Source organism: Ambystoma mexicanum, chromosome 13 (assembly GCF_040938575.1).
Source record: "Ambystoma mexicanum isolate Mex_15411 chromosome 13, UKY_AmexF1_1, whole genome shotgun sequence".
Classification (NCBI taxonomy): Eukaryota; Metazoa; Chordata; class Amphibia; order Caudata; family Ambystomatidae; genus Ambystoma; species Ambystoma mexicanum.
In genome coordinates, this window is record NC_090938.1 from 280,565,822 (window position 1) to 280,589,778 (window position 23,957).

General features: G+C 42.5%; 1 gene segment (V, D, J or C); it reads left to right on the forward strand.

The window, feature by feature from the left end:
* Window positions 1–639: 639 nt before the first annotated feature.
* LOC138521167 (T cell receptor delta constant-like) overlaps window positions 640–23,957 on the forward strand; it is a 206,056-nt gene continuing 182,738 nt past the window's right edge. Inside the window, 1 exon segment of the C gene segment in view lies at window positions 640–875. Within this exon segment, the coding sequence occupies window positions 830–875 (46 nt within the window).

Here is a 23,957-nt window from a genome sequence, read left to right on the forward strand (position 1 = left end):
CAAAAAATAGCTGTTATGCAGCATGGGTGGAGGAAGAACCTTGTGGCAAAATGAAAACTTCCTTTCTGGAAAAAATAAAACAAAAAAGGTTTACTTTTAAACAGTCTGAATGTATAAATTGACTGTTGGATGATAACAATTAAACAACTGGGAGGTCAACATGGGCGTGCAGGATCAACTTTTAACAGTCCCAGAGAAGAAAGCCTTGATTTTAAAACTCTATATTTGGACACATCATCCTGTGGTCCTGTCCGGCAGTTTGGTTACTTTGTGGACCCATCCGCTTGACTGTTGCCTTGTTATTTTTGTACAGAAATAGTGTACAACTTGATGAACTGTTCACTCCACATCTCCGAAAGAGCAGCTCCTGCTGTGAAATATTGAGCTGTCACTGCTGCACATATGACAGATTCTTCTCCAAACCTACAAGCTTTTCAGAGGAAATTATTACTGACATGTGTCTGACCCCTTCCAACCTGCATGATATCTTTAGATCTCCCTGCAAGGTGCACCCCTGAGAGCTCAGCAAGCTCGTGTCTGTGAAGGAGATAACTCTTACCACAAGCTATTTCCTCTTCAAGTGCTGACATCGCCATGTTCAAAGTTAAAAAAAACACTCTGCAGGGCCTTTGATCTCAGCCATACTTAATTTGCTGATGTGGTCTTTGCTTTCAACTGCACACTACGCCCAAAGCAAGTCCCCCAAACCTCATGACAGTTAGGCCCCCAAAGGCGGGAACACATGGCACGCAGCGCCCACTAAGAGATATTCAAGAGCCACTAAGAGATATTCAAGAGCTGCTGGTTCCGGACACTGAGCTTTGCGAACATGGACTCACTCTGGGCCCACGCCCTGCTATTGGCGGTAATTTGGGGTAAGGTTCTATTATATTATGTTATGTGCAAACGGTTTCCAATCCCAAGGACCAAGGTGATCACCGAACTGTTCTCGTGTACACTGATTCTCCCTATAGACACATCTTTTTTGTTTTTACTGACAAAACGGTCCTTTAGTTTGAAAACGGGTATCTTTGTTGGGATGCATTGTGTTGTACTGCTCTATTCGCAACATGATAGCAATAGACAATCTTGTGATCAATTTCTTTCTTCAAACAAACAAGTCATAATTTCAGAAATCTCGCCACGTTACTTGCATGAAGCATAACTGGATATTGGGCAAGGCACTATGATGTTTTTCTGGTGTGTAATAATATGAATGTGAAATGCATATTTGTTGCCGGTCTATCCGGATTAGTTAAAATTCTCGGAACTATTTTTGGGAGTATATCTCATGTGCTTCTCCTGATTTACAGAAGAGTTCAGAGATAAAACATCCGCTTTCAAACCTAGGAGCCTTTGGACTTGTTTCACCCGGGATTTATGCTAAAGTGGGTCTTATTTGGGTGTGATAAAATAGGGTTGTATACCGCACTCATATACATTGTACATTCCAAACAGATATACACGTTGTTGCAATGTACATGATAGCGTTATGACTGTGAAACAAAGACACTGATGTGAAACAAAGACACTGATGCAATATTTGTCAAGATTCATTTGTTAGAAATGAGGGGATCACAGAACATTTCCTTTGACCCTGGGACCCTGGGATTAGACCAGCATTGCTCGGATGTACGGCCTATCCATGAGTTTTCCCATGCATGTCGTCTCCTTTCAACTTTTGGCAATTTGCTCTGAATGGCTGCTTGGGTGTCAATATCAATTAATGCAAAGAGAACAAAGAGGCAAAAAGTAAGGTTATAATAGGTTGTTGTTCAACACTGCAACCCTGGTGCTACTTTTATGAGATACCTCTAATTAAAAAAACAAATGTTATTGAATACTTTAAAAAAATGGTTTTAAATTTAGCACATAACATAAGTGAAATCACTGTACACTGTATAATCACTATACTGTATACGTCCAAGAAACAGATGTAGTTAGTGGATAGATAAAGCAATACAGAATAAATTAGAAGGTATCTGGAGCAATGGGCGAGGAAGGGTCAGTCGTTGTATTGAATGCTCATTGGCACTGATTTTGAAGGGTCCAAAACACTGAACATAACTTTCCACACAAAGATATTACTTTCAATGCATTCCAAACATGTTGAAAACTATCCAAATTGCTCACTCACAGTTATGAAATAAAGATGCACCCATTTATTGGTAACAATGTCCCATGGATATCAAAATCTCCTCCGTGCCTACTATTATTGGTGGATTACAAGTATTTAACGTTTTAAGTAATAATGCTTTCAAAAATGACAATGTGATAACTTCAAGGATGATGTAATGCTGCATAAAGTTCCAACGTGTGCCATTCACCATGAGCATGAGTACTAAAATATCAAGTTCCTAATGCGGCTGTTGATTTCCTGAAGGCATCTGCAATGGACAGTCCTCTGCCCAGCCTATACCTGAAGCCGTAGTGAAGGAGGGGGACTCTGCGACCCTGAACTGCAGCTACGAATCCGGATACCCCACCATGATGTGGTACAAACAAGCCCTGAACAAGTCACCACAGTTCATCCTGCATGACTCATCCAAGGGAGATGAGCTGGAGCACAGGTTCACTGCGCAAATGGATCGGGCAAAAAGGGCCTTCCCGCTCATGATATCGGATGCCCGACCAGCTGACATTGCAACCTACTACTGTGTGCTCAGAGCCACAGTGAGCCATAGTCATGGCATGCCCATGCAAAATCCCCTACAGGCTCAGCAAAACACTCAAGTACAGGAGCAACCTTATGACTGGGGGCAATTCCTTAGAGGTGCCACTATTGCAACAAGGAATTACAAAAAGAGACATTAATTGCATTCAAAATAATTGTCATCAAAATCATAGCCAACTACACCATGTAGATATTAAACCAGTTGCTAACCTGTACTATACAGCCTGAACTCGATACTGGTGCAACAGATTGAACAATGTTATGACATGCTGTGTAAGGATTCCTCAACTCTGCATATGGTTTTCCAAGTCTATCAAGGTGTCCACACTCAACATTGCTCCCTTCAAGCCTACACATTCTTTTTTCAGCTGTTGAAAGTAATCCCGAATTATTTCATAAACTCCTTAAATTCACAGTGCATAATAATCTCGACAAGGATTTCTCAACTTGTTGAAGACGTTTTCAAAACAAAAAAAGCTTATGAAGTCTAGAATGAGTTCTTCTAACGTTCAAACCACACCCCATTGACGTTACGTTTCTTCATGTACACATCAGGTCTACCAACTCCAAATGCGGTTGCTTGCCTCCAGGAAGTTTTATTCAAATGTGCAATACGTTTCAATGGTATACTCAAACCTCCAACTGATTGCTTAATTATAAAACCAATACCATAACAATGCTACCCACGTGGTTGGCGTGTGATGAAATCTTTTGATAACTCAATAGGCTAACTCTCATAGGAAAGTTAGGAGATTAGTGAAGCATTCATCATGAAGGCACAGCCAGGTTCAGACATGCACGGAGATCTCATGTGGTGTTAGCCTTTACGTCTTGCCTGGAACTTCGATCTCGTTACTTTTGAGAAAACACTCCATTGTTCTACCATCTAAGGCATGCAGGAGATATAAAACATAACTGAATTGTGGTGATGCATTCCTCACCTTTAACTATAACATTCGAGTCTCTCTTTAGTCGTACTCTTTACCCCTTGTGTCACTGCAATATCACTGGAGGGGACACAAGAAGTGAACATCAACTATTTAAAGCCTGTATCTTTTAAAAATGTATTTGAAACAAAATAGCTATGTGTTTCTTTTTTCACTAGTACTGATTTGTTTTGTCAATATCTTTTTTGTTATTTGGTGCCTGCCACTAATAGCCACATTGTGGCCTTAAGAATAGTGGCATTTCCTATTGTTTATATTAAAACACGTGCAACAATGGACAAACACAAATATTCGGTTTGATGTTTGTCAGGGCAAGTCATGTCAGGGATTGACACAGGAGTACCATAAGAACTTCTTCACAGAAAGGATTGTAAACGTAGGGCACTGATTCCCAACATGATCAGTAGGGAGATTTCAGTCACAGAATTAAAAACGGCATGTCACAGAAACAGAGGAGTCGTCATAGATTAATAGCAAACACAGTGCTGGAGACAAACTGAGGAGACAGGATAATGGTGACTACATTCATCTAGAAGTACTCGTATACTAGTAGCAATGTTTAATCTACCCTACTGCAACTATACCTTCTATTCGTGAGAGGATATATCCATTGGGTGACATGGACCTCATTACGAGGTCGGCGGTTAACCCGCCGGTGCTACCGGCGGGTTCCTGCCGACCTCATAACACAGTTTCTGTCGCCTGATATCCCAGTGCCACTGGGATATTACAAGTCCCGGCAGCTCGAGATGTCAGGCAACAGGAACTGTAAATCCCCATTTCCATGCAGTACCATAGGACTCCATGGGAATGGGGACACAGAAGCAACAGCACCCTTAGTAAGGTTGCTGGTGCTTCAGTGAAAACCATGCCTGCAGGGGCATTCTCATAGTCTGGCAGTTCGGAAAGGGTGCAGACCGCCAGACTTGTAATGAGGCCCACAACAGTCTTCCCTTAAAAGAGACATGTTTTTAGTTAAACTCACTGTCACAAATTACACATAACTTTAACACAGGCTGTAGTAAAAACATATCAAATTGTGAAAAAGGGAATGCTGCCTTAATTTGTTCATAGGATAATTTTCTGTTGGTTTACAGTGGTAAACATGAAGGATAGAAACAACATTCATCTTTCATCTCTCTTCCAATCACCACTTTCAGATCACTTACCTGATAGTGATCCATTAAAACAGGTAAACACATTTAATGTTTTTATTTGTCATTCTTGTTCAAGTACAAGGAAGACCAAGAGTACAACATGTTGCCAAATATATTGATCACACAAAACTTTGGGTCAAACCAATCATTTAGCAGTCTTTTCATTCAATTCTAGCAGGAGCATAGTCTGCAGGCATGCCTTAGCCAGCCGGTGATCAAGCGCAGCGGGCCTGATTCACCATGTTGTCCAGAGCAGGAGAAACCTCTGAGCATTCCTGATTTACTCCGAGCATCTTTTACCCAATTCTCAAAGCATAAAACTGAAGCACATCGGAAAATGTGTGGATAATCTTTTTGATTCCCACTGAAATTAGAATTCGCAAAGACATGTGGCATCTCCATACTTTCTCCAGTTGTAAGCGTTGTGATTCAAGCAAGAGCTGCTCACAGGTATCTTCTGATTTACAGCAGAGCAAATCTTTGACCACAATGCCCATTAATGGAGAAAGGAATGCAATTACTATCTGCGATCCAAGCCTATTTTGTAATAGACCCATTCATACAATAGACATGCATGTCACTCTATTTTCATCTAGTGCTAAACATTAAAGTGTTCCCATTTCATAGCACTGTGATAAATAGTCTTCCTCAGACTCTATCAACTTTGCTCACCTCGGATAGATGACCTACTGAGATAGTCCTTCTGTGGTTAGAACCTTCGTGCTACATAGAGCATTGATGCAGGGGGTTAACATATTTTCCATTGTTCAGCGGCTGAACTGGCTCTCTGCAAATCCATATATGGTTTTAAGCCCCCATTCCAAGGGCTGGAACTTGGATGAATGGCCCGGCAGCCCAAGGGCTGCAACCTTTCAACCCCTGTTCCAGCCCTGGGAACAGGGGCTTAAGACTATTAGCACCCGGGTTGCCAAAGCGGTAACCCAGGGTGCTAAAAAAATTGGATTTTCCTTCATTCAATGGGACGCCATGCGAGTCTCGTTGAATAAAGGAAAATCCTTTACAAAGATGGCCACCATGGAAAACAGAAGGCGGGGCTCCATACGGAGCCCCTCTTCCCTTTCCATGGTGACCAGCTGGAGCCAGGAAGAAGGAGCGGCTGTGGTGGCGAGTGCCACTGCAGCCAAAATAAGGTGAGTGGGGGCTGGGACAGGTTTTTTTTTTAAAAAGAGGGAGGTGGCTGACGGAAGATGGCGGCGGGGGTGCTGGGCGTCATGCTGGCAGGACTGCGGGCTTGCATCAGCGGTTCAACTCCACGTTCCTAGACACCTGATTGGATGGTTCCTCTGCCCAGGAAGCTAATACCAGTTATTTGACAAGTGGTCATTGTTATGTCACATTTTTAGGGTTACCTTCTAAATAATTATTTCCGTGTCATTAGTATTTACAAAGCATCACTTTGATTCGATACTGATTTGCATAGCGAAACAGCCTGATCCAACTGGAGTAATACGTGTTTGTGTCAGCTGCAAACAGAGAAGCATAGTAAATAAATAGGGACATTCAAGTGTGAATTTTGCGTGTGCCAAACATAATAAAAGTAACTTATCTAAGTGTTCAACGTCTTTTGTTACAGTCGTGGAATGCCAGCAAACAGCCGTAGAGTCACAGTTGGATGTAGTGCAGTTCTTGATTGAATCCACCATGCTTGTCTGCAGGTTGGCGACCTTCTAGTGCAGCATCAAGAATGGCAGCCTGCAGGACTACTGGGTATCCTGGTAGAAGGATTGTCCCGGGACTGGCATACAATGGATATTCCACAAAATAGGCTTTTATGAACCCAGATTGCAGGCGAGGTACGTGGGCAAGGCAGACACCACTAACAACCGTTGCATCCTGGAGAAATTAAAAGCAGAAGTGACAGATGCAGGTGTCTTCTACAAAGTTTTTATGAAATCATGTACTGCAGGAACGATGCAAGGGTGGCACCTTCATCCACATCTTTGGCACAATTCTCTACCTGTGCCTGCTCTTTAAGGAAACGTTGTGTGCAGTGCACTGAAAGTGCAAGTTTCATCTTCTTCCTACACTTTTATTTTAAAACGAAACCATTAAAATAAAAGTATAGGAACGGTAGAACTTAATTAAAAGATGTAGAGGAGCACCGCTCCCAACCGCTCCCGCCCACTTCGACCACTGAGGGAGATGGCCTTCAGCTAGGGCTGGGTTAAATGGCCAAAATGTGCACTATGTAGATGATGAATTCTGGACAATATCATATCCCACCATCTCATGAATTTCTCCTGAAAACTGCCCATTTTAGGCATGTTCCTACCAAAATAATCGTTTTTCTCCAAATGTCGGATGTTTGACTGAAATTGTAGCAAACTAGAGGACCACAAAATATTCCATGCCCTTAATTGGCCGAAATTGTGAGCAGAAATATGAAATTTTGGGGAATAAGTGGCATTTCACGCATGGAAACAAAGTTTGTCAAAAAGTGGCAAATTGTGAAATAATCAGTCCATCCATGAAACAACATTGGTGGTTGTAGATATATTTGTATGGCTTGTTCATTGACTCACTCAAATGTGACATACCAATTTTACCTCCTCATTAATACAATCCCACATCACAATTATGGGCAAAAAACTGACAGTGCAGTATTAAAAAATAAAATTTTATTTAAAAGAGTGATATAACTTCAACCAACTTGCTCTCCAGCAAATCCCAACATCTTTACATTAACCAATTTCCCTGCCGATCTGAATCGCACTATTATTAATACATACACGCATTCATTCTTGATTCAAACAATGTTCTGATTAATGTATTGTAGTCTCAAATATACTAAGCATTCTAAACATGTCTATTCTCCTTCCTCCATCAGCCTTAGTCTAAATGGCAATTAATGTTTCAAAGAAAATGTTTCAACATAAGGCATATGATACTCTCCAGTCATGACAAGTATGGTATTGGAGAAAATTGCTCAAATAACTACTTTATGGCATATATACAATTCCCCTGTTTTGGTGGCAGGTAGCGAATGTATTGGCTATGTGTAGGTCATTCAATGTAGACAATTACTTTTTTGCATCTGCTCCTGTAATTTTGAATTCAAAGTAATTATTTCAGGAATCTATAGGTTCTGTTCTGAACCCACATGTATTCTGCATTTTCAGAATGAGTGGTTTTCTGCTCTCTATTAGCTTAAGTATGTGTGACTGTGAATAGAGAGAAATATGGTGCTTTAGATACACTTGTGTACTATTTTTAAGCTACTTGCAAGTGCAACTTTCAATCTATGATTTTGATTTTCAGCCTGCCTGTAATTTCCTGCTGGAAATATAATGTTGCTTTCAATCTAGATGCAAGAAAAGTTTTAAAGGGGTCTAGTGATACTTTCAGTCTCTTTGTATTCCTGGACTGGAGATATACTATTCTCCGGTTACAAACACTTAGTTGAAAACGCCCCTACCTTTTCACCTTAGACATAACTCTGTGTGTTTTCAAGCACAAAGGAATGCAAGGGGCTTGCACTTAGCATGATTTTTAATAAGTAGAATTTCTTTTCTTAGCCTACATTTTTTGCGCAAACAGATCTAAGACTATGGGACTCATTACGAGGTTGGAAGTAGCCTTGCTATTAAGTCTATCTCCAAACCGGCAAGTCTATCTCCAAACTCGCATCCGGTTCCGGCACCCGTGAATGGGCAATACCGGACTATTCCGGTAATTGCCAGCCAGACCCGGTATTTGCCCTTTTGCGGGTGCCGGTCCCCATTCCCATTGAGCCCAACAGGGCTCAATGGGAATGGGGAGGGTGATAGCACTGGTACCGTTAATAAGGTCAGCCCTGGTTGCTGCAAGGGCATCCACGAGCTGAACTCGTAGTATGGCGGTACAGTAGCAACGGTGCCGGTAACGATACCAGCGCCATTGTTGCCTTACCGCCATACTTGTAATGAGGTCCTATGGCTTTACATGACTGCATTAAATGCATGAGGCCACTTGAGGTAATAGCATTATGCATTTACATTACGGCACTGCATGACTTGACACCAGTTGAAGCCACTACCTACTTTTCAAATGATACTTGATACTTCAACAGTAAAATGGCATATTCAGTTTACAAAGGCAATATAGGGAACACAAAGCATGGAGATATTACAACGCATGTCCCTTTTTTCTAATTATATTCCCCCATGCATTCCCATTTTCTTAGTCCTCCTAGATTTACCCAGGGAAAACATCTATAGTGACAATTTGGGATTGGTTGGGGTTTTCTAATTATGTTTATATGATGTATCTTCTGATTTGGGAGAGATGGCAGGTCACCCAGTCACCCCAAAATCATTCCTTCTGTAAACCCTCAGTTCTGGTGACTTTTTGGAAGCAATCTCACGTAGGATGGTCACCCTTTCCTCACTGTACTGGTCCCCTACTCTGCATGGAATCAATTCTTCCAAATGGTATCAGCTTCCAATGTCCATAATCATCTCCTTCTCCTTCCTTCATTCTTTATTTGTTTGCACTAACCCAGCAGTCATCAAAATATATCTTATTAACTCCCCCTATGCCTTGTTTGAGAGATGCGGTTTTCCTGCCACATGATCAACAAAAGTTAGAGGGAAAACCCGATCAATTTGAAATTATACTAATTTCGTTTTTAATATAACTGTTGATTAACATATTAAATATGAAGTAATGGAATAGGACTTTTTTTACCTGTCTAAAAATCATGCATAGACAAATTGAGACCAACATTCCAGAGCTCACTTTACATTAAATTCAGAATAGGAACCCTTCCATTGGCCGAACATTAACATAGATGTGACGAAAAGGTCACTGACAAATGTGGGAATTGCAAGACAACCATAGAGAGTGATTTGCACATTGTGTTCATCTGCCCATCTGAGAAAATGTTATCTCAAATCATGATTCCTAGTTCAAGGCATTGTGAATGCTACTGAAGCCATGCAGCACTGCTCTATGTCCGATGTGAATTGGCATTGTTTTCAGTAGCTAAGTACCTACACAAGGCTTGGGTACAGAGGTAGTATGTCTTGAAGAATGCTCTGCATATTTTATGATATATTAATCAAATTTTTTTTATTCAACACTAAAAATGTTTACATTTTGGATAGTGGATATGAAGGACAACAAATCAATACAGCAAAACCATCCATTTCATATTGAATTATGTACCATTATGCACAGGGCAATAATAACTTTTCTGTTGAGATTGGACTATTTTTATCTTACTTAATACTGTAATTGTACGTGTATTGTATTGTGATGTGATTGTATTGAATAATTTGCATGTTTTATGGACATGGTCTGAAATAAACATTGATGGACTGAACTGATTAAAATATATGAGATTTATGAAACTTGTATTTTCAGATTCTGCGAGTCAGGCAGACATTTAGAGAATTTAAATGATTACATTATGAGTTATTGGCATATTATATCAATTTAAAATGGTGTAACCTCTATTTCATATTACATAATCTGATAGATACTATCTCTAGCTGTGCCATATCAAAAACTAAAGTAAATCCAGGGTTCCCTTACAATTCAGCGATCAATTTCATGATTACCCATTTAATGTAAATGTTCCCTTCATGACTTAAGATTTTGGTGTAAAGGTGCAGACAGTTTCCACCAGGTGGCAATGCTCTGTTTTGTATGGCATTCATGCATATTCCAAAACAGGTATTTCTGTCAACTGTGAGGAATCTGAGGGTGTCCTCACTTCTTTTACCCAGACATCCCCTTCCCAGGTGGTCAGGGAAAGGCTGTCGCTATTGGTTCCTGACCCTGGGTATGGAAATGCGAGGGAGGACTATCTGGGTGGAGGGGAATTGGGGAATGATGGCAAGGCACCCTTGTGTGAGACACAGTGGGCCACATTACGAATGTGGTGGAAAGGCAACAACGGCGCTGGTAGTGCTACCGGTGCCGTTGTTACCTCTGCGCCACATTACGAGTTTTGCTTGCCGGTGCCGGACTGCACGCGTGGTTTGAACAGGCATGCAGACCGGCACACGCAAACACAACTCGTGATTGCACCGTCACCGTTATTAGCCATTATCCTGACCCCATTCAGCCCTATGGGGCAGAATGGGGATCGGGAATCCAGCCATACCGGCAGCCGCAAATGGGCAATTAGCAGCCCATTCATCTCGTAATGGGCCGGTAATGACCCATTCATGGGTGCCGGGGCTAGTAGCGAGTTTGGCGCTAGCCGTGCCCTTAATAAGGGCACGGCTACCGCCAAACTCGTAATGAGGCCCACAGTATCCTCTATTTCCCTTTCATAAAGAGTCCGACATCCCTCAAGCAGTTATAGGCTATTGCCAGTCCCTTCCCTATTTTTCCAGTAAAACATCCCCTAATAGATACCAGTTAGGTACTGGGATGAGGAAGAGACAAACGAGAGAAATACATCTTCTTTTTATTTACACACACCATTTAGGTACTTGGACGAGGCGGAGGCAGGTAAGAGCAATGCTGAAATCCCAAGCCGTCAATGAGAGGTCTAGTTCTGTTTGGATCAATCAACCTGGTGGGAGTTTTAAAAGCAGCAAGAATGGTGCAAACAGAGTCAGCTGTGGAAGCAGGTCTACTGACAGCTGGATGAGAGCAAACCTCCACTGCAAGGCGGCGTGGCAGACATAGTGCTTGAGAACCCCAGTTAGATGAAGAGTGTATGCAGCGGGAAGCAAGGCTGAAGGAAGCTGGAGGCCAGTGCCGGACTACGGAGAAGGAACTGGCATGACCAGGCAAAGCTGCAGAGTGAGGCCCGAGCTGCGTGAGATGCATCAGAGGTGGGAGTGAAGCCATGGAGAGCCACTGTGGAGACAGAGTGAGGTGCTGCATGAGAAAGAAAGAGCTTGTGGCGGCTCAAAGCCTCACTGGAATTCCATAAGCACCGGCCAGTGAGTGTGCCTGGGCTGGGGATACCAGGACGACAGGCGAGCATGTCATGCCTGTGAGAACTTTAATGAATGTCGAAATAACCAAAAGGAAGCACTTTTGAATACCAAGACGAATGAAAATAAGCAATTTTGAATACTGCTCTGAATGAAATCCATTTTTGTGGAATCTCACGATATAAAGGAACTGTGTAATTTGAAAGAACAAAGATTGGCCAGTGCCATAAGAATATAAAGGAACTGTGTAACTTGAGAGAACAAGCATTGTCAAGAGCCACAATATTATGTGAAAATGCAACACATGGATAGTGGCAAAACGTGAAATGGTAAAGCATCATGAGGATGTAAAATGAGAATAAAACAAATACAACTGAAAAGTTGAAATCAGTGGCAATGTGCATATGAAAGAGAAGGAAGTCAGGTGTGTCAGTTGCGTGACCTGTAGTGGGTGGACCATGTGGCCCAACAACTGCACTGTCAAGGGTTTTGACCCATGTTGAATCAATAGACTGGGTAGATGTGGGGATAAGCTGTCGCCACCCACATTCACGCAAGAATCCAGGAGAACCGCGCAGTTTGCGCACACCAAATTGGTCACCTAATCTGCTACTCACCAGTGCAAAGAAAGATGGTTCTGTTCGAAATCCGTTTTTATTGATGTCAAAAAGTTGCTAAAATCATGGGCACAAGACCACTCTACTGAAATGCATTAATTCAAGACAGATCCCAAAAATGGGTGCAGTACCAGCTTTGTCCACAAACCGGCGCTAGCAGTCTAAATTCTGACAGGAGAACTGCTACTTCAGAAGCTAATCAGCCTCCTGAGACAGCTGGAAACTTCAAAGGCATGCTGGTTAATTAAAACTCTTAACCGCCTGCTGTTCCCAGAGACAATCTGATTGCATTAACAGGCCAAGAGGCTGGGAAACCTTCTCACCTCAGAGACCCACACAAGAGCCCAGGAAATCACAGGTTCATGCTAACCAAATGCAGAGTGGCCCCCTGGCCTGCTGACCTCAGCCTTCACAGTAGACTCTTGCAATTGAATGGGGTATGTTGATTTTCAGTGTGGACTGTGAACAAAGCCCTACCTGGGAGAGGAGAGACATGTGGTACTCCCAAGTTTCTGGGGGTGGACTCAGACACTTTTGTGGAATCATATTGCAGCAAATATATGTTTAAGTTAAATGCTTGTATTAAGCTCACAAAAACGTGCAATTTGGAGAACCTTAATCTAAGAAATGTACCCACAATTCAAGACTTGATTCAACTTTGTACCATGTTCTGAGGCAAAACCCTGCTATTTATTGATATTACTGGGTTTATGCAAGAGACCTAGTAAATGACTGGAATGTGTGTAGAAGGAGGGTGTACATTTGTGTAATTTTTGATACAGATTTAACATTGGTAAACCAACTAAAAACGAAAATAAGTTGTCATTTTTGAATGCAAGCCCCCAGGAAGATCAGAGTTGAACAAGCATGGACCATAAGTAATCTGTAATATGTACATGTAATGTCAAACAACTGTATATCTGGGAAATATGTGTAGTTATGAAAAATGATTTCTAAAGCAAAAGTAAAGGGGCATTCTTCAATAGATCATAAATGGCTGACATCACTCTGACACTCCATTTCCTTCCCCCAATCAAGGAAGAGAGGAGGAACTGGCCAATGATAAATTGAGAGGGTTGGGCATGCAGAATGAGCCGACCCACCCACTTTCTAAACACATAAAAAGAGCCACTGGAAGCCAGATAGGGACTTTTCTTTTTCACTTTCTGCAGAGCATTTTGACAGACAACTCCACATCCTGATTTCAGACTTCACATCCAGAAACTCCAAGAACTCTAGAACCCAACAGCTGAACTACTATCAGGCCTTCAAAACCTAGCAACCAAACCAAACTATTCAGACAGCCGGGCTTAGCTGTATGATTCTGGCTAAAACCCTGTGCCAGAAACACCCAGAAAGCAGAGCTGTACCCGGAACCAGAGACCAGACCCCCGTGCAGTGCCAAGGACTTTTGTCAGAACCAGAGATCCAGACCGCTGTGCAGCGCCGCTAGCAGAGCTGACCCAGATCGCTGTGAGCAGAACCAGGCAGAGATCGTCCGTGACTAGAGAACCACCAGGAGTCCAGTCCAACCGGTTGACCCGATCCGTGATGAAGTCGCATTCCTGTCCAAAATCTAGTGTGAGTACCCAGCTAGCACTGTGCCAAAACCAATCTCTTAGTTTAAAATAATCTAATCCAAACTATTTTAGCCTATTAGAACTGCCTCCTAGAATTGTGTCATTCTGTCATCTTTAAAACTGAAAACTGTCATCTGTCATTCTGAGCTTTAAAATTTCAAATCCGAAAAACGACCTTTACTAAATCGGCCGTATCGCCGGAATCGTTTGTGCTAGGAGCGGGTTTTAACTGTCATCTTAAAGCTAAGATTCTAAGCTTTCCAACGAACCTAAAACCGACTTGCTATAGTGCCTCCGTAATTGCGCTCGACGCACACAACTAAATTGCCGTGATTTGACATTTTGCTTAATTTCAGCCATGGGTACAAATATTTGTCCTTGCTTTCCTTTGCTGAAATTCATTTGCAACCTGACAATCATTCATAGAGCAAGTGATTCTGAATTAATTAAAAGTATTTCTCACTCACCCTGAACCTCCTATAGGGAATTAAATGTAATTTGAGTACATTTTTCACGTCATTGCCACCGCATTTAAAATGATTTTGCCTGTGTTTAAAACTCCTACCTGTTTTCCTCTAAGCTTGCTAGGGGGGAACTGAATTATATTTGATTGCATTCCTGAGAACTGTGTGCTTTCCTTACATCTCTTTACATTGCATAAAGGGGGTGGGGGGTGAATTGCTACCAGGGGGATAAGTGATTACATTATTTTGGTTGAAATCATATCAAGTTTATTTTCTGTACTGCATTTCATTCATCATTGCATTGTCTTTGAAGCCATATGAGCATTCTCAGCTACTTTATCCTCTCTATCTCAACTTCTAAACCATTAAAAAGAGTGTACCACTATAACATTATCCATTGTTGATCAACATCATATTCTCAAGGGTGATATCAAATATTAATTTATTATAAAAGTGTGATATATATATTGTTTAATTTTCCAATAAACCTTTTAATTTGGAAAACAAACCTACTTCTTGGCTCAGTGGGGTCAGGGGGACTCTAAGAGAGGGGTGTTATATAAGGGTCGTCATCCAGAGTAAACGAACTGGACATAAAAATATATCAATAAGGGTTTCCCTCAGCATCCCAGAGTAGGCATTGACTTAGCTGTAGTGTTGAATTGAATCCGCTTACAAAGTGGGGGCTCATAGCCGGGGATTCTGGATTAGGTCTATCACTTGTGCAGATTAATATAGTGTGCCAGCTGACAGGATACATATCCGATTAGATCACCACGCTGTGTTACGCTGTAAAGCACTCCTCAAAGGAATGCTGTAAGGAAACGGTCTGTTTGCAAAATAAAATACAAACTTCTGTAAGTCAGGAAGGAACTCAAATTCCAGAATGACGACACTGGTAGACATCAAAATAGCCAGAGAGCACTTCTTACATAAGCTATTTGTGAGAGATGAATGGACTGAGCAGGGCCAGGATGCGTGGTTGCAGGCAATCACACAACAGGTCACTGCAACTCGGTTAGATATCTGGAGAGATCAGGGTCCCTTTCATGTGGCCCTGAGTGAACTATACATGGCTCCTAAAGCTAAGGATGAGCACGACAAGATGGTTAGGATAGCGGCATATTTGTATCTATATATGGGAGCCATGCAGGACAAATGCGCTGAAGGCCAAGAACTGGCAAATAGGCAACAGATCAAGTTAAAGAAGGCCCAATCTGACCTGGTCTCTTCTGAGCAGAGGATGCACAGAAGCCAGGAGTCAGAAAATGAGAGCAGACAGTATCTCATTAAAATCAAAGAGGACATGTGTATCCTGCAACAGGAAAAGTCTGACCAGGATACCAGATTTCTGGCCTTGCAGAAGGAGTACCAAGAAGGTTTGGACTCCCTACTGCAGAGCCAGAAAAAGCTGGAGCAACAATTAGATTTCAATAGGGTATGTGCTGAGCAGGTAGTCACCCTGCAAAGCCACCTAGATAGGGAAAAGGCAGAGAGCAATAAACTGATCCTGAAAGACCTGGATACCCAGGCAGAGTTTGATCAGGAGCACCAGAAACCTGGTGCCTTTCAAAGGCAAAGGGACGACCTGGCAGCACAGATGCAGACTCTTAGTCAGGAAAGGGACACCTTAGGCCAGGAAGCCTGTCATTTAAAAAGAAAAACTGAAGAAAATCACTTGGCCCTCCAGGGGCTGGGTGACCTCCAAAAAGAGCATCAGAACTTGCTAGAGCACTTCTGGCAAGAAAGGAGCAGGCCAATAGGGATGGGACTCAGGAGGTAACCCTTCTGCAGCAAAGACTGGCCCAGTACTCCAGGACCAATCAGGAGGCACAGAGAGAGACTGAGGCTCTCTGCCAGCACAATGATAGGCTCCAGCGACAGGTAGCCATGCAGGAGAGACTGATAGAGTCTAGTAAGGCCTTAACTGAGGAACTGACGGCGCAGGCTCTTGCATTGCAACAGGGAGCAGGGGCTGATAGAGATGAGGTTCGCTGGGAAAGGGAAATGCCTGAGCATAACCTCAGGAGCCCTAGTACCAGGGGCCTTCAACTCTCCCAGTCCCTGGACTCTGCCACCCCCATGCCCCCTGGCCCACATGTACTGTAAGAAGCAGTAGTCTAGTGTGAACACATAAGTCAAGTTGACACTAGTCATTTATTCTTAAACCCCATAAGGAACAATAATTGGTCTTTTGTTTCCCTTTGTCTGGGGTTTCTTGGTGAACACATATGTGGATTTTCAGAACCAAAATAGGTTGAAAACTCAGCAATGTCAAACCAAAATAGGGTGAAAACTAAGTAATGTCATAATATCCCTCTGCTACAGGAATAGAATTTATTATTTATTTCTTATTTTTTGTGTTATTCATAGTTTTTTCCAAATGAAAACTTTGTCTTATTGGTTTTTTTGCAAAAAAATGTTTGTATGGTCTTTTTGTTTTACTTGTACTTAACTGATTTTGCTTTCTATGGTGCATGATTAATTCAAATGCTGACACTTTGATCAAAAGATTATATTCAAACTAATGTATCTTTTTGAAAAATAATAATTTTTGTATAAAATGTCACTGAGGCTCTTGCACCAAAAGCTGTTTTATGTTTTCTATTAAAATAATGAGAATTATAGCCGAGACTCTGGTCAATATTCAAGTGTTAAATTTATAGCAATGATGATATGACCACTTGCTAACCAGAGATAAAATACATAGAGCCAGAGTCATTTAGGACACTCTTTGGAACTTGATAATAGCAGGTCCAATTGAGAGTGATCCTTCAAGGGAAACCTTGTGTTAGACTTGTTGATTAGTCTGTGGCAATTTTTCTGTATGCTACAGTGTTGTACATTAGTAGTTTGCTTATTGAGGTTAGAAAAAGTGAGGTGAGTACCGGTAATTGGTACACCGTATCACCTACATCTTACACCCTGGGGGGTCATTATTTGTTGTTCTTTGTTGAATCTTTTCCCCAGACCCCCACAGAGTAGGGGATTTACCCTCCAGTGTATACATATTCTTGTCAGCCTCGGCTGACTGTAGGGTTGCTTATAGGTCTAGGGCACCATAGCACATTTAGGGTCCCCTAGCCTTACAACTTATAGTGTTTTTAAGGAACAGTTCATCTTCTTGTATATAGGTTTTTTGAGTTCACAGTCTTTTTTATTTTCTGTTCCATATTCTTTGTCCTTTATGCTTTGTCATTGGTTTTTTCTCAAACTTTTTCTAATGCTCTCCTGAAATAGTTTTCTTTTACACACTTTGTTTTTTCATCACACACTCTGTGGCCAGGACATGGCCGAGAATGCTACACTGAGTTTCAGTGAGGAACAAATATTGAATATAATTGGAGGCCCGTCGTTCTTTGACCAAGTGATAATACTGTCCCTATACTAACACAAAGCAATTCTGAGGAACTGTTGAAATCAAAGAAGAAGGGATTTAGAACAGAATGACATGGGCATTTCTTGAGAGAGTACCTGAGAGCAAGTATTATACCAGCAGGACTGGTGATACGTAATGAGCCAGGCCTATTCTTGGAGGATGAGGAATATAAAACTGGCTTTAGTAAAATTGCCACAAAATGCAGCAGAGACCTCATGGCCCTAACGATTTCAACAGCACAGAGACTAGCAGTAAAAGTACAAAAAGAAATTGAGTCAGACGAACTGAAATTTAAATCTAATCCTCTAATTGTTAACTCGGAGGACAAATTAAGAGAAATCGAAAAACTTTTTGAAGAATTTAAAACATCTACAATATCAAAAAAAACCAAAAAACTGAATAAAGATATCCAAGAATTTAGATTGGAGAGAATATATCCATATCTGAGTGCAGAATATCTACAATTAAAAAACCAGGAAAGAACACAACAGACAGGTCGAAATAGGAGAGGCCCTAGAAGGTGGGTCACATTTTCTGACACCAGCAGCGACTCTGCAGGGGAAGACCAATACCAATCGGGAGTCCAACAACACTTTAGACCTAGGGGCCAAAGACCTTTTTTAGGGAGAGGCCCCTTTCAAGGCTACCAAGGGGACCCCTACAGTCAGCCATGGGACACACAGGGAGGTCGGAGATGGCAACGATCACGCAGGAGAGGCTACAATCAATAATAACCCCGGTCAATCCCCCGACCACTACTTCGGAAGATCAAACTATTCCAGTTTTCAATTTATCAGATGTAATACTATCTGACGAACAACTTTCGCTCCTTACTAAAGGCCTTTTCTTCGTTCCTACCCATTGGACGGATTGGTACTCAACGGAAATTGAAATGAAACAATTCTTTAGAAAAATTAGATTAAACAACTTCTTCCGCGAACAGGAGAAAAGTGAAACTACAACAGACACAGGATTGAGGGTGCCATCGACCTTTACTCCGTCAGACAATCAGGAGTCTGAGGAAATTGTCCTATTTGAGAAATGTGTCCTAAATGATCTGAAAAGACTTCAGAGCACAAATCATCAGGTTAGAAATAACCTTTCTAATAAAGAGCAGAAAGCCCTGGAAGAATTAACATAGAATCCTAATCTGATTATTAAACCTGCAGACAAGGGGGGAGGGATTGTCCTCTTCTCTTGGGCACGATACAATCGCATGACACTGGACCTTTTGGAAGATACCCAAAGCTATTGGCCGCTGAGGAAGGACCCCTCACTAGACATCGAAAAAGAGATTAGGGACGCTACCCAATATGCAGCAGATCGATCATGGATAACTAAGGAAGAATTTGAATATCTGAATCATTCAGAGAAAAGGACTCCATCTTTTTACAGTCTACCCAAGATACACAAAGATCAAATACAGCCACCAGGTAGGCCGATTGTGTCTGGCTGTGGCTCCATTCTGGAACCCTTGTGCAAGTTCATAGATCTATTCTTGCAACCAATCAGTAAACAAACTAACACATATCTGAAAGATACCACAGCTACCATAAAAATCTTTGAGGGAGAGCCATTCGATATAGATCAGGACTTTTTAGTCACGATGGACACCACTGCCCTCTATATGAATATCCCACAGGAGGAGGCAATAGAGATAGTTCATCTCTTTCTTATCCATCAGGCAACTCAACACAGGGTTCCAGCGGCATTCATAGTCGAACTAATGACCATTGCATTACAAAGAAACTTTTTTGTCTACTCAGGACAATTCTATTTACAAAAACGAGGAACTGCCATGGGGGCAGCCTTTGCCCTGAGCCTCGCGATTCTATTCATGGCCGCCTTTGAGATGAAACATGTTCTCTCTGAAAATAATATCTACAATTCACATATCAGAAAGTGGTATAGATACATCGATGACGTTATTTTCCTCTGGAGAGGAAATATTGAGTCTCTACATGAATTTTTTGCCTATTTGAATTGCCAACATAATACTATCAAATTCACGATGCAATATTCCAAATTGACTATCAATTTTTTGGATCTATGCATCAATGTGAAAGTTGGGCATTTGGCCTGTAATTTACACAAAAAGATCACAGACAGAAATACTTTTCTACATTTTAAGAGTTTTCACCCTAGACCTCTCAAAGAGAATTTGCCCTTCAGTCAATTTCTTAGACTCCGAAGAAATTGTACTGAGGTTGCTGACTACTATACACATGCTAATAAATTGGCCGGTGAACTAAAGGAACGAGGATACCCCAAGAAACTGGTATCCCATGCATTAAAAAGAGCAAGATTTACGCCCCGTGAAAATCTATTGGAAACCAACCCGAAAACACAAAATAAGGACCGCATAACATGCGTTACGACCTACAGTACACAATCATTTGTTATTAAGAAAACCCTTTTGAAGTATTGGCCAATGGTCAGTAACTGTCTTCAAGGCAAAGGCAAACCTCTGTTTGCATTTAAACGAGACCTGTGCAGTACTGTAAGAAGCAGTAGTCTAGTGTGAACACATAAGTCAAGTTGACACTAGTCATTTATTTTTAAACCCCATAAGGAACAATAATTGGTCTTTTGTTTCCCTTTGTCTGGGGTTTCTTGGTGAACACATATGTGGATTTTCAGAACCAAAATAGGTTGAAAACTAAGCAATGTCAAACCAAAATAGGGTGAAAACTAAGTAATGTCATAATATCCCTCTGCTACAGGAATAGAATTTATTATTTATTTCTTATTTTTTGTGTTATTCATAGTTTTTTCCAAATGAAAACTTTGTCTTATTGGTTTTTTTGCAAAAAAATGTTTGTATGGTCTTTTTGTTTTACTTGTACTTAACTGATTTTGCTTTCTATGGTGCATGATTAATTCAAATGCTGACACTTTGATCAAAAGATTATATTCAAACTAATGTATCTTTTTGAAAAATAATAATTTTTGTGTAAAATGTCACTGAGGCTCTTGCACCAAAAGCTGTTTTATGTTTTCTAATAAAATAATGAGAATTATAGCCGAGACTCTGGTCAATATTCAAGTGTTAAATTTATAGCAATGATGATATGACCACTTGCTAACCAGAGATAAAATACATAGAGCCAGAGTCATTTAGGACACTCTTTGGAACTTGATAATAGCAGGTCCAATTGAGAGTGATCCTTCAAGGGAAACCTTGTGTTAGACTTGTTGATTAGTCTGTGGCAATTTTTCTGTATGCTACAGTGTTGTACATTAGTAGTTTGCTTATTGAGGTTAGAAAAAGTGAGGTGAGTACCGGTAATTGGTACACCGTATCACCTACATCTTACACCCTGGGGGGTCATTATTTGTTGTTCCCTGGCCCACATGAGCACAGGGCCACAGGGATAGCAGATTAATATCCAGCCAAAAGTATGGGGCTCATAGGCCAGTACCACCCAGGAATGCATGGGCGGGGGAAACCCGGGTAAGGGCACCTAAGTACAGTGCAATTTAGTGGGGAACCCCAGGAGAGTAGGCCCTCTAAGGGCATCCTGAAAACCTCTGCCCAGTTAGGTCAGTGGGGGGGTACCCATCAAATCCTGGTAGCAAGGAGGCATCTGAAGACTCCTCTGAGCGTCACAGGACACAGGAGACCAGGTCCCCACATTCTGCCAGCTATTCCCAGGCTCGCAGAATCCGGGAAAACCTGGAAGATCAGAAGGGCACCTCTGGGAGCAGTGCTTCTGAATCAGAGTATGAATGGACCAGGGTTACCTGAACCAAAAAGGCCAATAAGATGAAAAGGGCCTTGCTTAAGGACCCCTTAAAACAGATTAAGGCAATCAGGAGTGTCATCACGCCTTATCATAAGAACGCCAAGTATTCTGTTTGGGAACACTTGGAGCTCTATGAGCAAATGATGGAGACTTTCCATTTGAAGGACAGCCAAAGCTGTATTCAATATGTAAAGTGGACCTTCTCACCAGAATACTCCAGGTTCTTTGCGGGGCTGGAGGATCAAAACCATTCAAGGTGGTCCACATACAGGGCGGCCATCTTCAAACATTTTTCTGTGCACATAAATCCTCAAGAGGCTCGCACGGCAGCCTACAATTTGCAATGTGGGGAGGATCAGGCCCCACAAGAGTTTGTGCAAGAATTAAAGCATGCTTTTGCGCAGACCACCAGAAGGGTGCGCACGGATAGCAGAGAATTTATCAATACGTTTTTCCATGCCTTACCCAAATACATAATGACCCAGCTCGTGAGAGATTTTCATGAGAAAAGATCTTTAGACTGGGTCATTGAACAGGCTACCCGGATCTATGAGGTGCAGAAGCCCATCGAAAATAAAAATAATGTGCCGAAAAACCCCAAAACCAACAGCACCCCTGCTGCTGCCAAGGTGGCGGAGGTAAAGGTTGCCCCCGTTTTAGATTTGGAGATGGGGGGGCCTAAAAACCTGCCTGCACCAAATAATTCACAGCCCAGAAGGCCCTCGGCCCCGTCACAGACAGGGAGTCGAGGAGGTAGTCCCACAAATGAGGTCCCCTGCTCCCCTGATTATGTAAGTCCCCGCTACAAGGGAAACCGACCCATCCTGGGTTATGTGTGGACTCCTCCAGCCCAGGGGGGGGATCCAGCCAAGCGCCTAACCCGGGGAACTTCCCTCCTAACTTCCCCCAGGAGGGCAGAAATTCACCAAATCCAGAGCAAAACTTTTTCCACCCAATTTCCAACCCCAAAACCATCCATCCTTCTTTCCCCAATTCCCTGAGCCCAGACAACCTAATCTGGGAGAGGGGAGGCCAAGGGTGGAGGGGTACCCAAATCTTCCCAATCTGGGGTATTACCAGAGAAGGGATAGCTACCCTTCCCGGGATCAGCCCAGGGGAGAAAATAGAGCCCCGTATGAGCCTGAGCAGGTTTCACAACTTGAGCGCCAGGTCCAAAATATGGCACGGGATCTGAGTCACATACTGAGGGCTCAACAGAACCCTCAGATGAGCATGCCACCGCAGAATGCCCCAAACTCTGGACCTGGTGCTCCAGAACAATGACGGGGGCAGCACCCCGATAACCCACTGGTTCCCAGGGAGGAGGCACAAGGGGAAGGGGTGTGTAAAGCCTTGGAGGAAGCTTCCTTCCCAACTTGTAAACAGCCCCTGGGAAACCAGGAACTGGAAACAAAATCTCCTACCCCTGAAAGTCTGCCACCCAAGGAGCAGAGAGGAGGTAGGAGAAACAAAGTACCCAAACAGACCCAGTTTGTGGAGGAGGTACAGGTCTTCCAATTTGAGGGAGAGGGATCCTCAGAAGATCCTGGGAAAAGGATCTTCTCCTTCAGAGATGGGGGAACTCCTCCGATGGAGAAATGGGTCCCCAGAGTTGCCAATTCAGACTGGGGGGATGTGGAGACTGAGCTACCGCCGCCCATCATCTCATCCCAGAACCGACAATACCAAAATCCCAAGGGTCAAACCCATCCTGATGACTGCCTCCAAAAAGGGGGGGGCGGCCCAGAACCCGAAACCATTTCCAGTTGCCAACTTTTTCTTTCAGATTCCCCAGGCTCTCCACAGAATTCTGCCCAAATCTCTTCGCTAGCAATGTCCAAAACCAGAAAGTTAGCCCACCAGTTGTCCAAAAATCTGCATTATCTGTGCCCCCTTGAGGAGAAGGAGGGAAGATATTATGCCCCGGTACAAGTACAGGGGCAGGGTACAATTTTGGCACTGGTGGACACTGGATCCCAAGCTACCCTTCTGTCCAAAAGGGCCTTTGATGAACTAAATGCAGGAAGGGGGGAGAATTACCGTATTCCTCTCACCTCTCTTCCTGGACAACAGCAGAACTTTGACGGGAAGGAAATTCCTGTCGAGGGGACTGCAGATTTGGACATCAATATTGGGCGACACAAGGTGAAACACCCGGTCATAGTAGTGACTCCAGAGGGCACCCCTTGTTTACTAGGGAATGACCTCCTGAGAAGGTTGTCACCCCTAATAGATTGCGTAAACAAGGTCCTCTGGACCCAGAATAGCCGACCAATAAAATTAAAACAGAGTGTCAACCATGTTAGTTTAAATGGCACCTGCCACATGGTTGAACAAAAATCTGACCAAGTAGAATTTCACTTCCAGAACAACCAAATTCCAGATGTGACAGTAATAGCAGTAGTACAGAGATACGTGGGGGTAGAGTCAAAGGCTTCCCAAGCCAATAGCTTGACAGGAGGTCGCTATAGCCTTGCAAAAAGAGCTGAATGGCTGC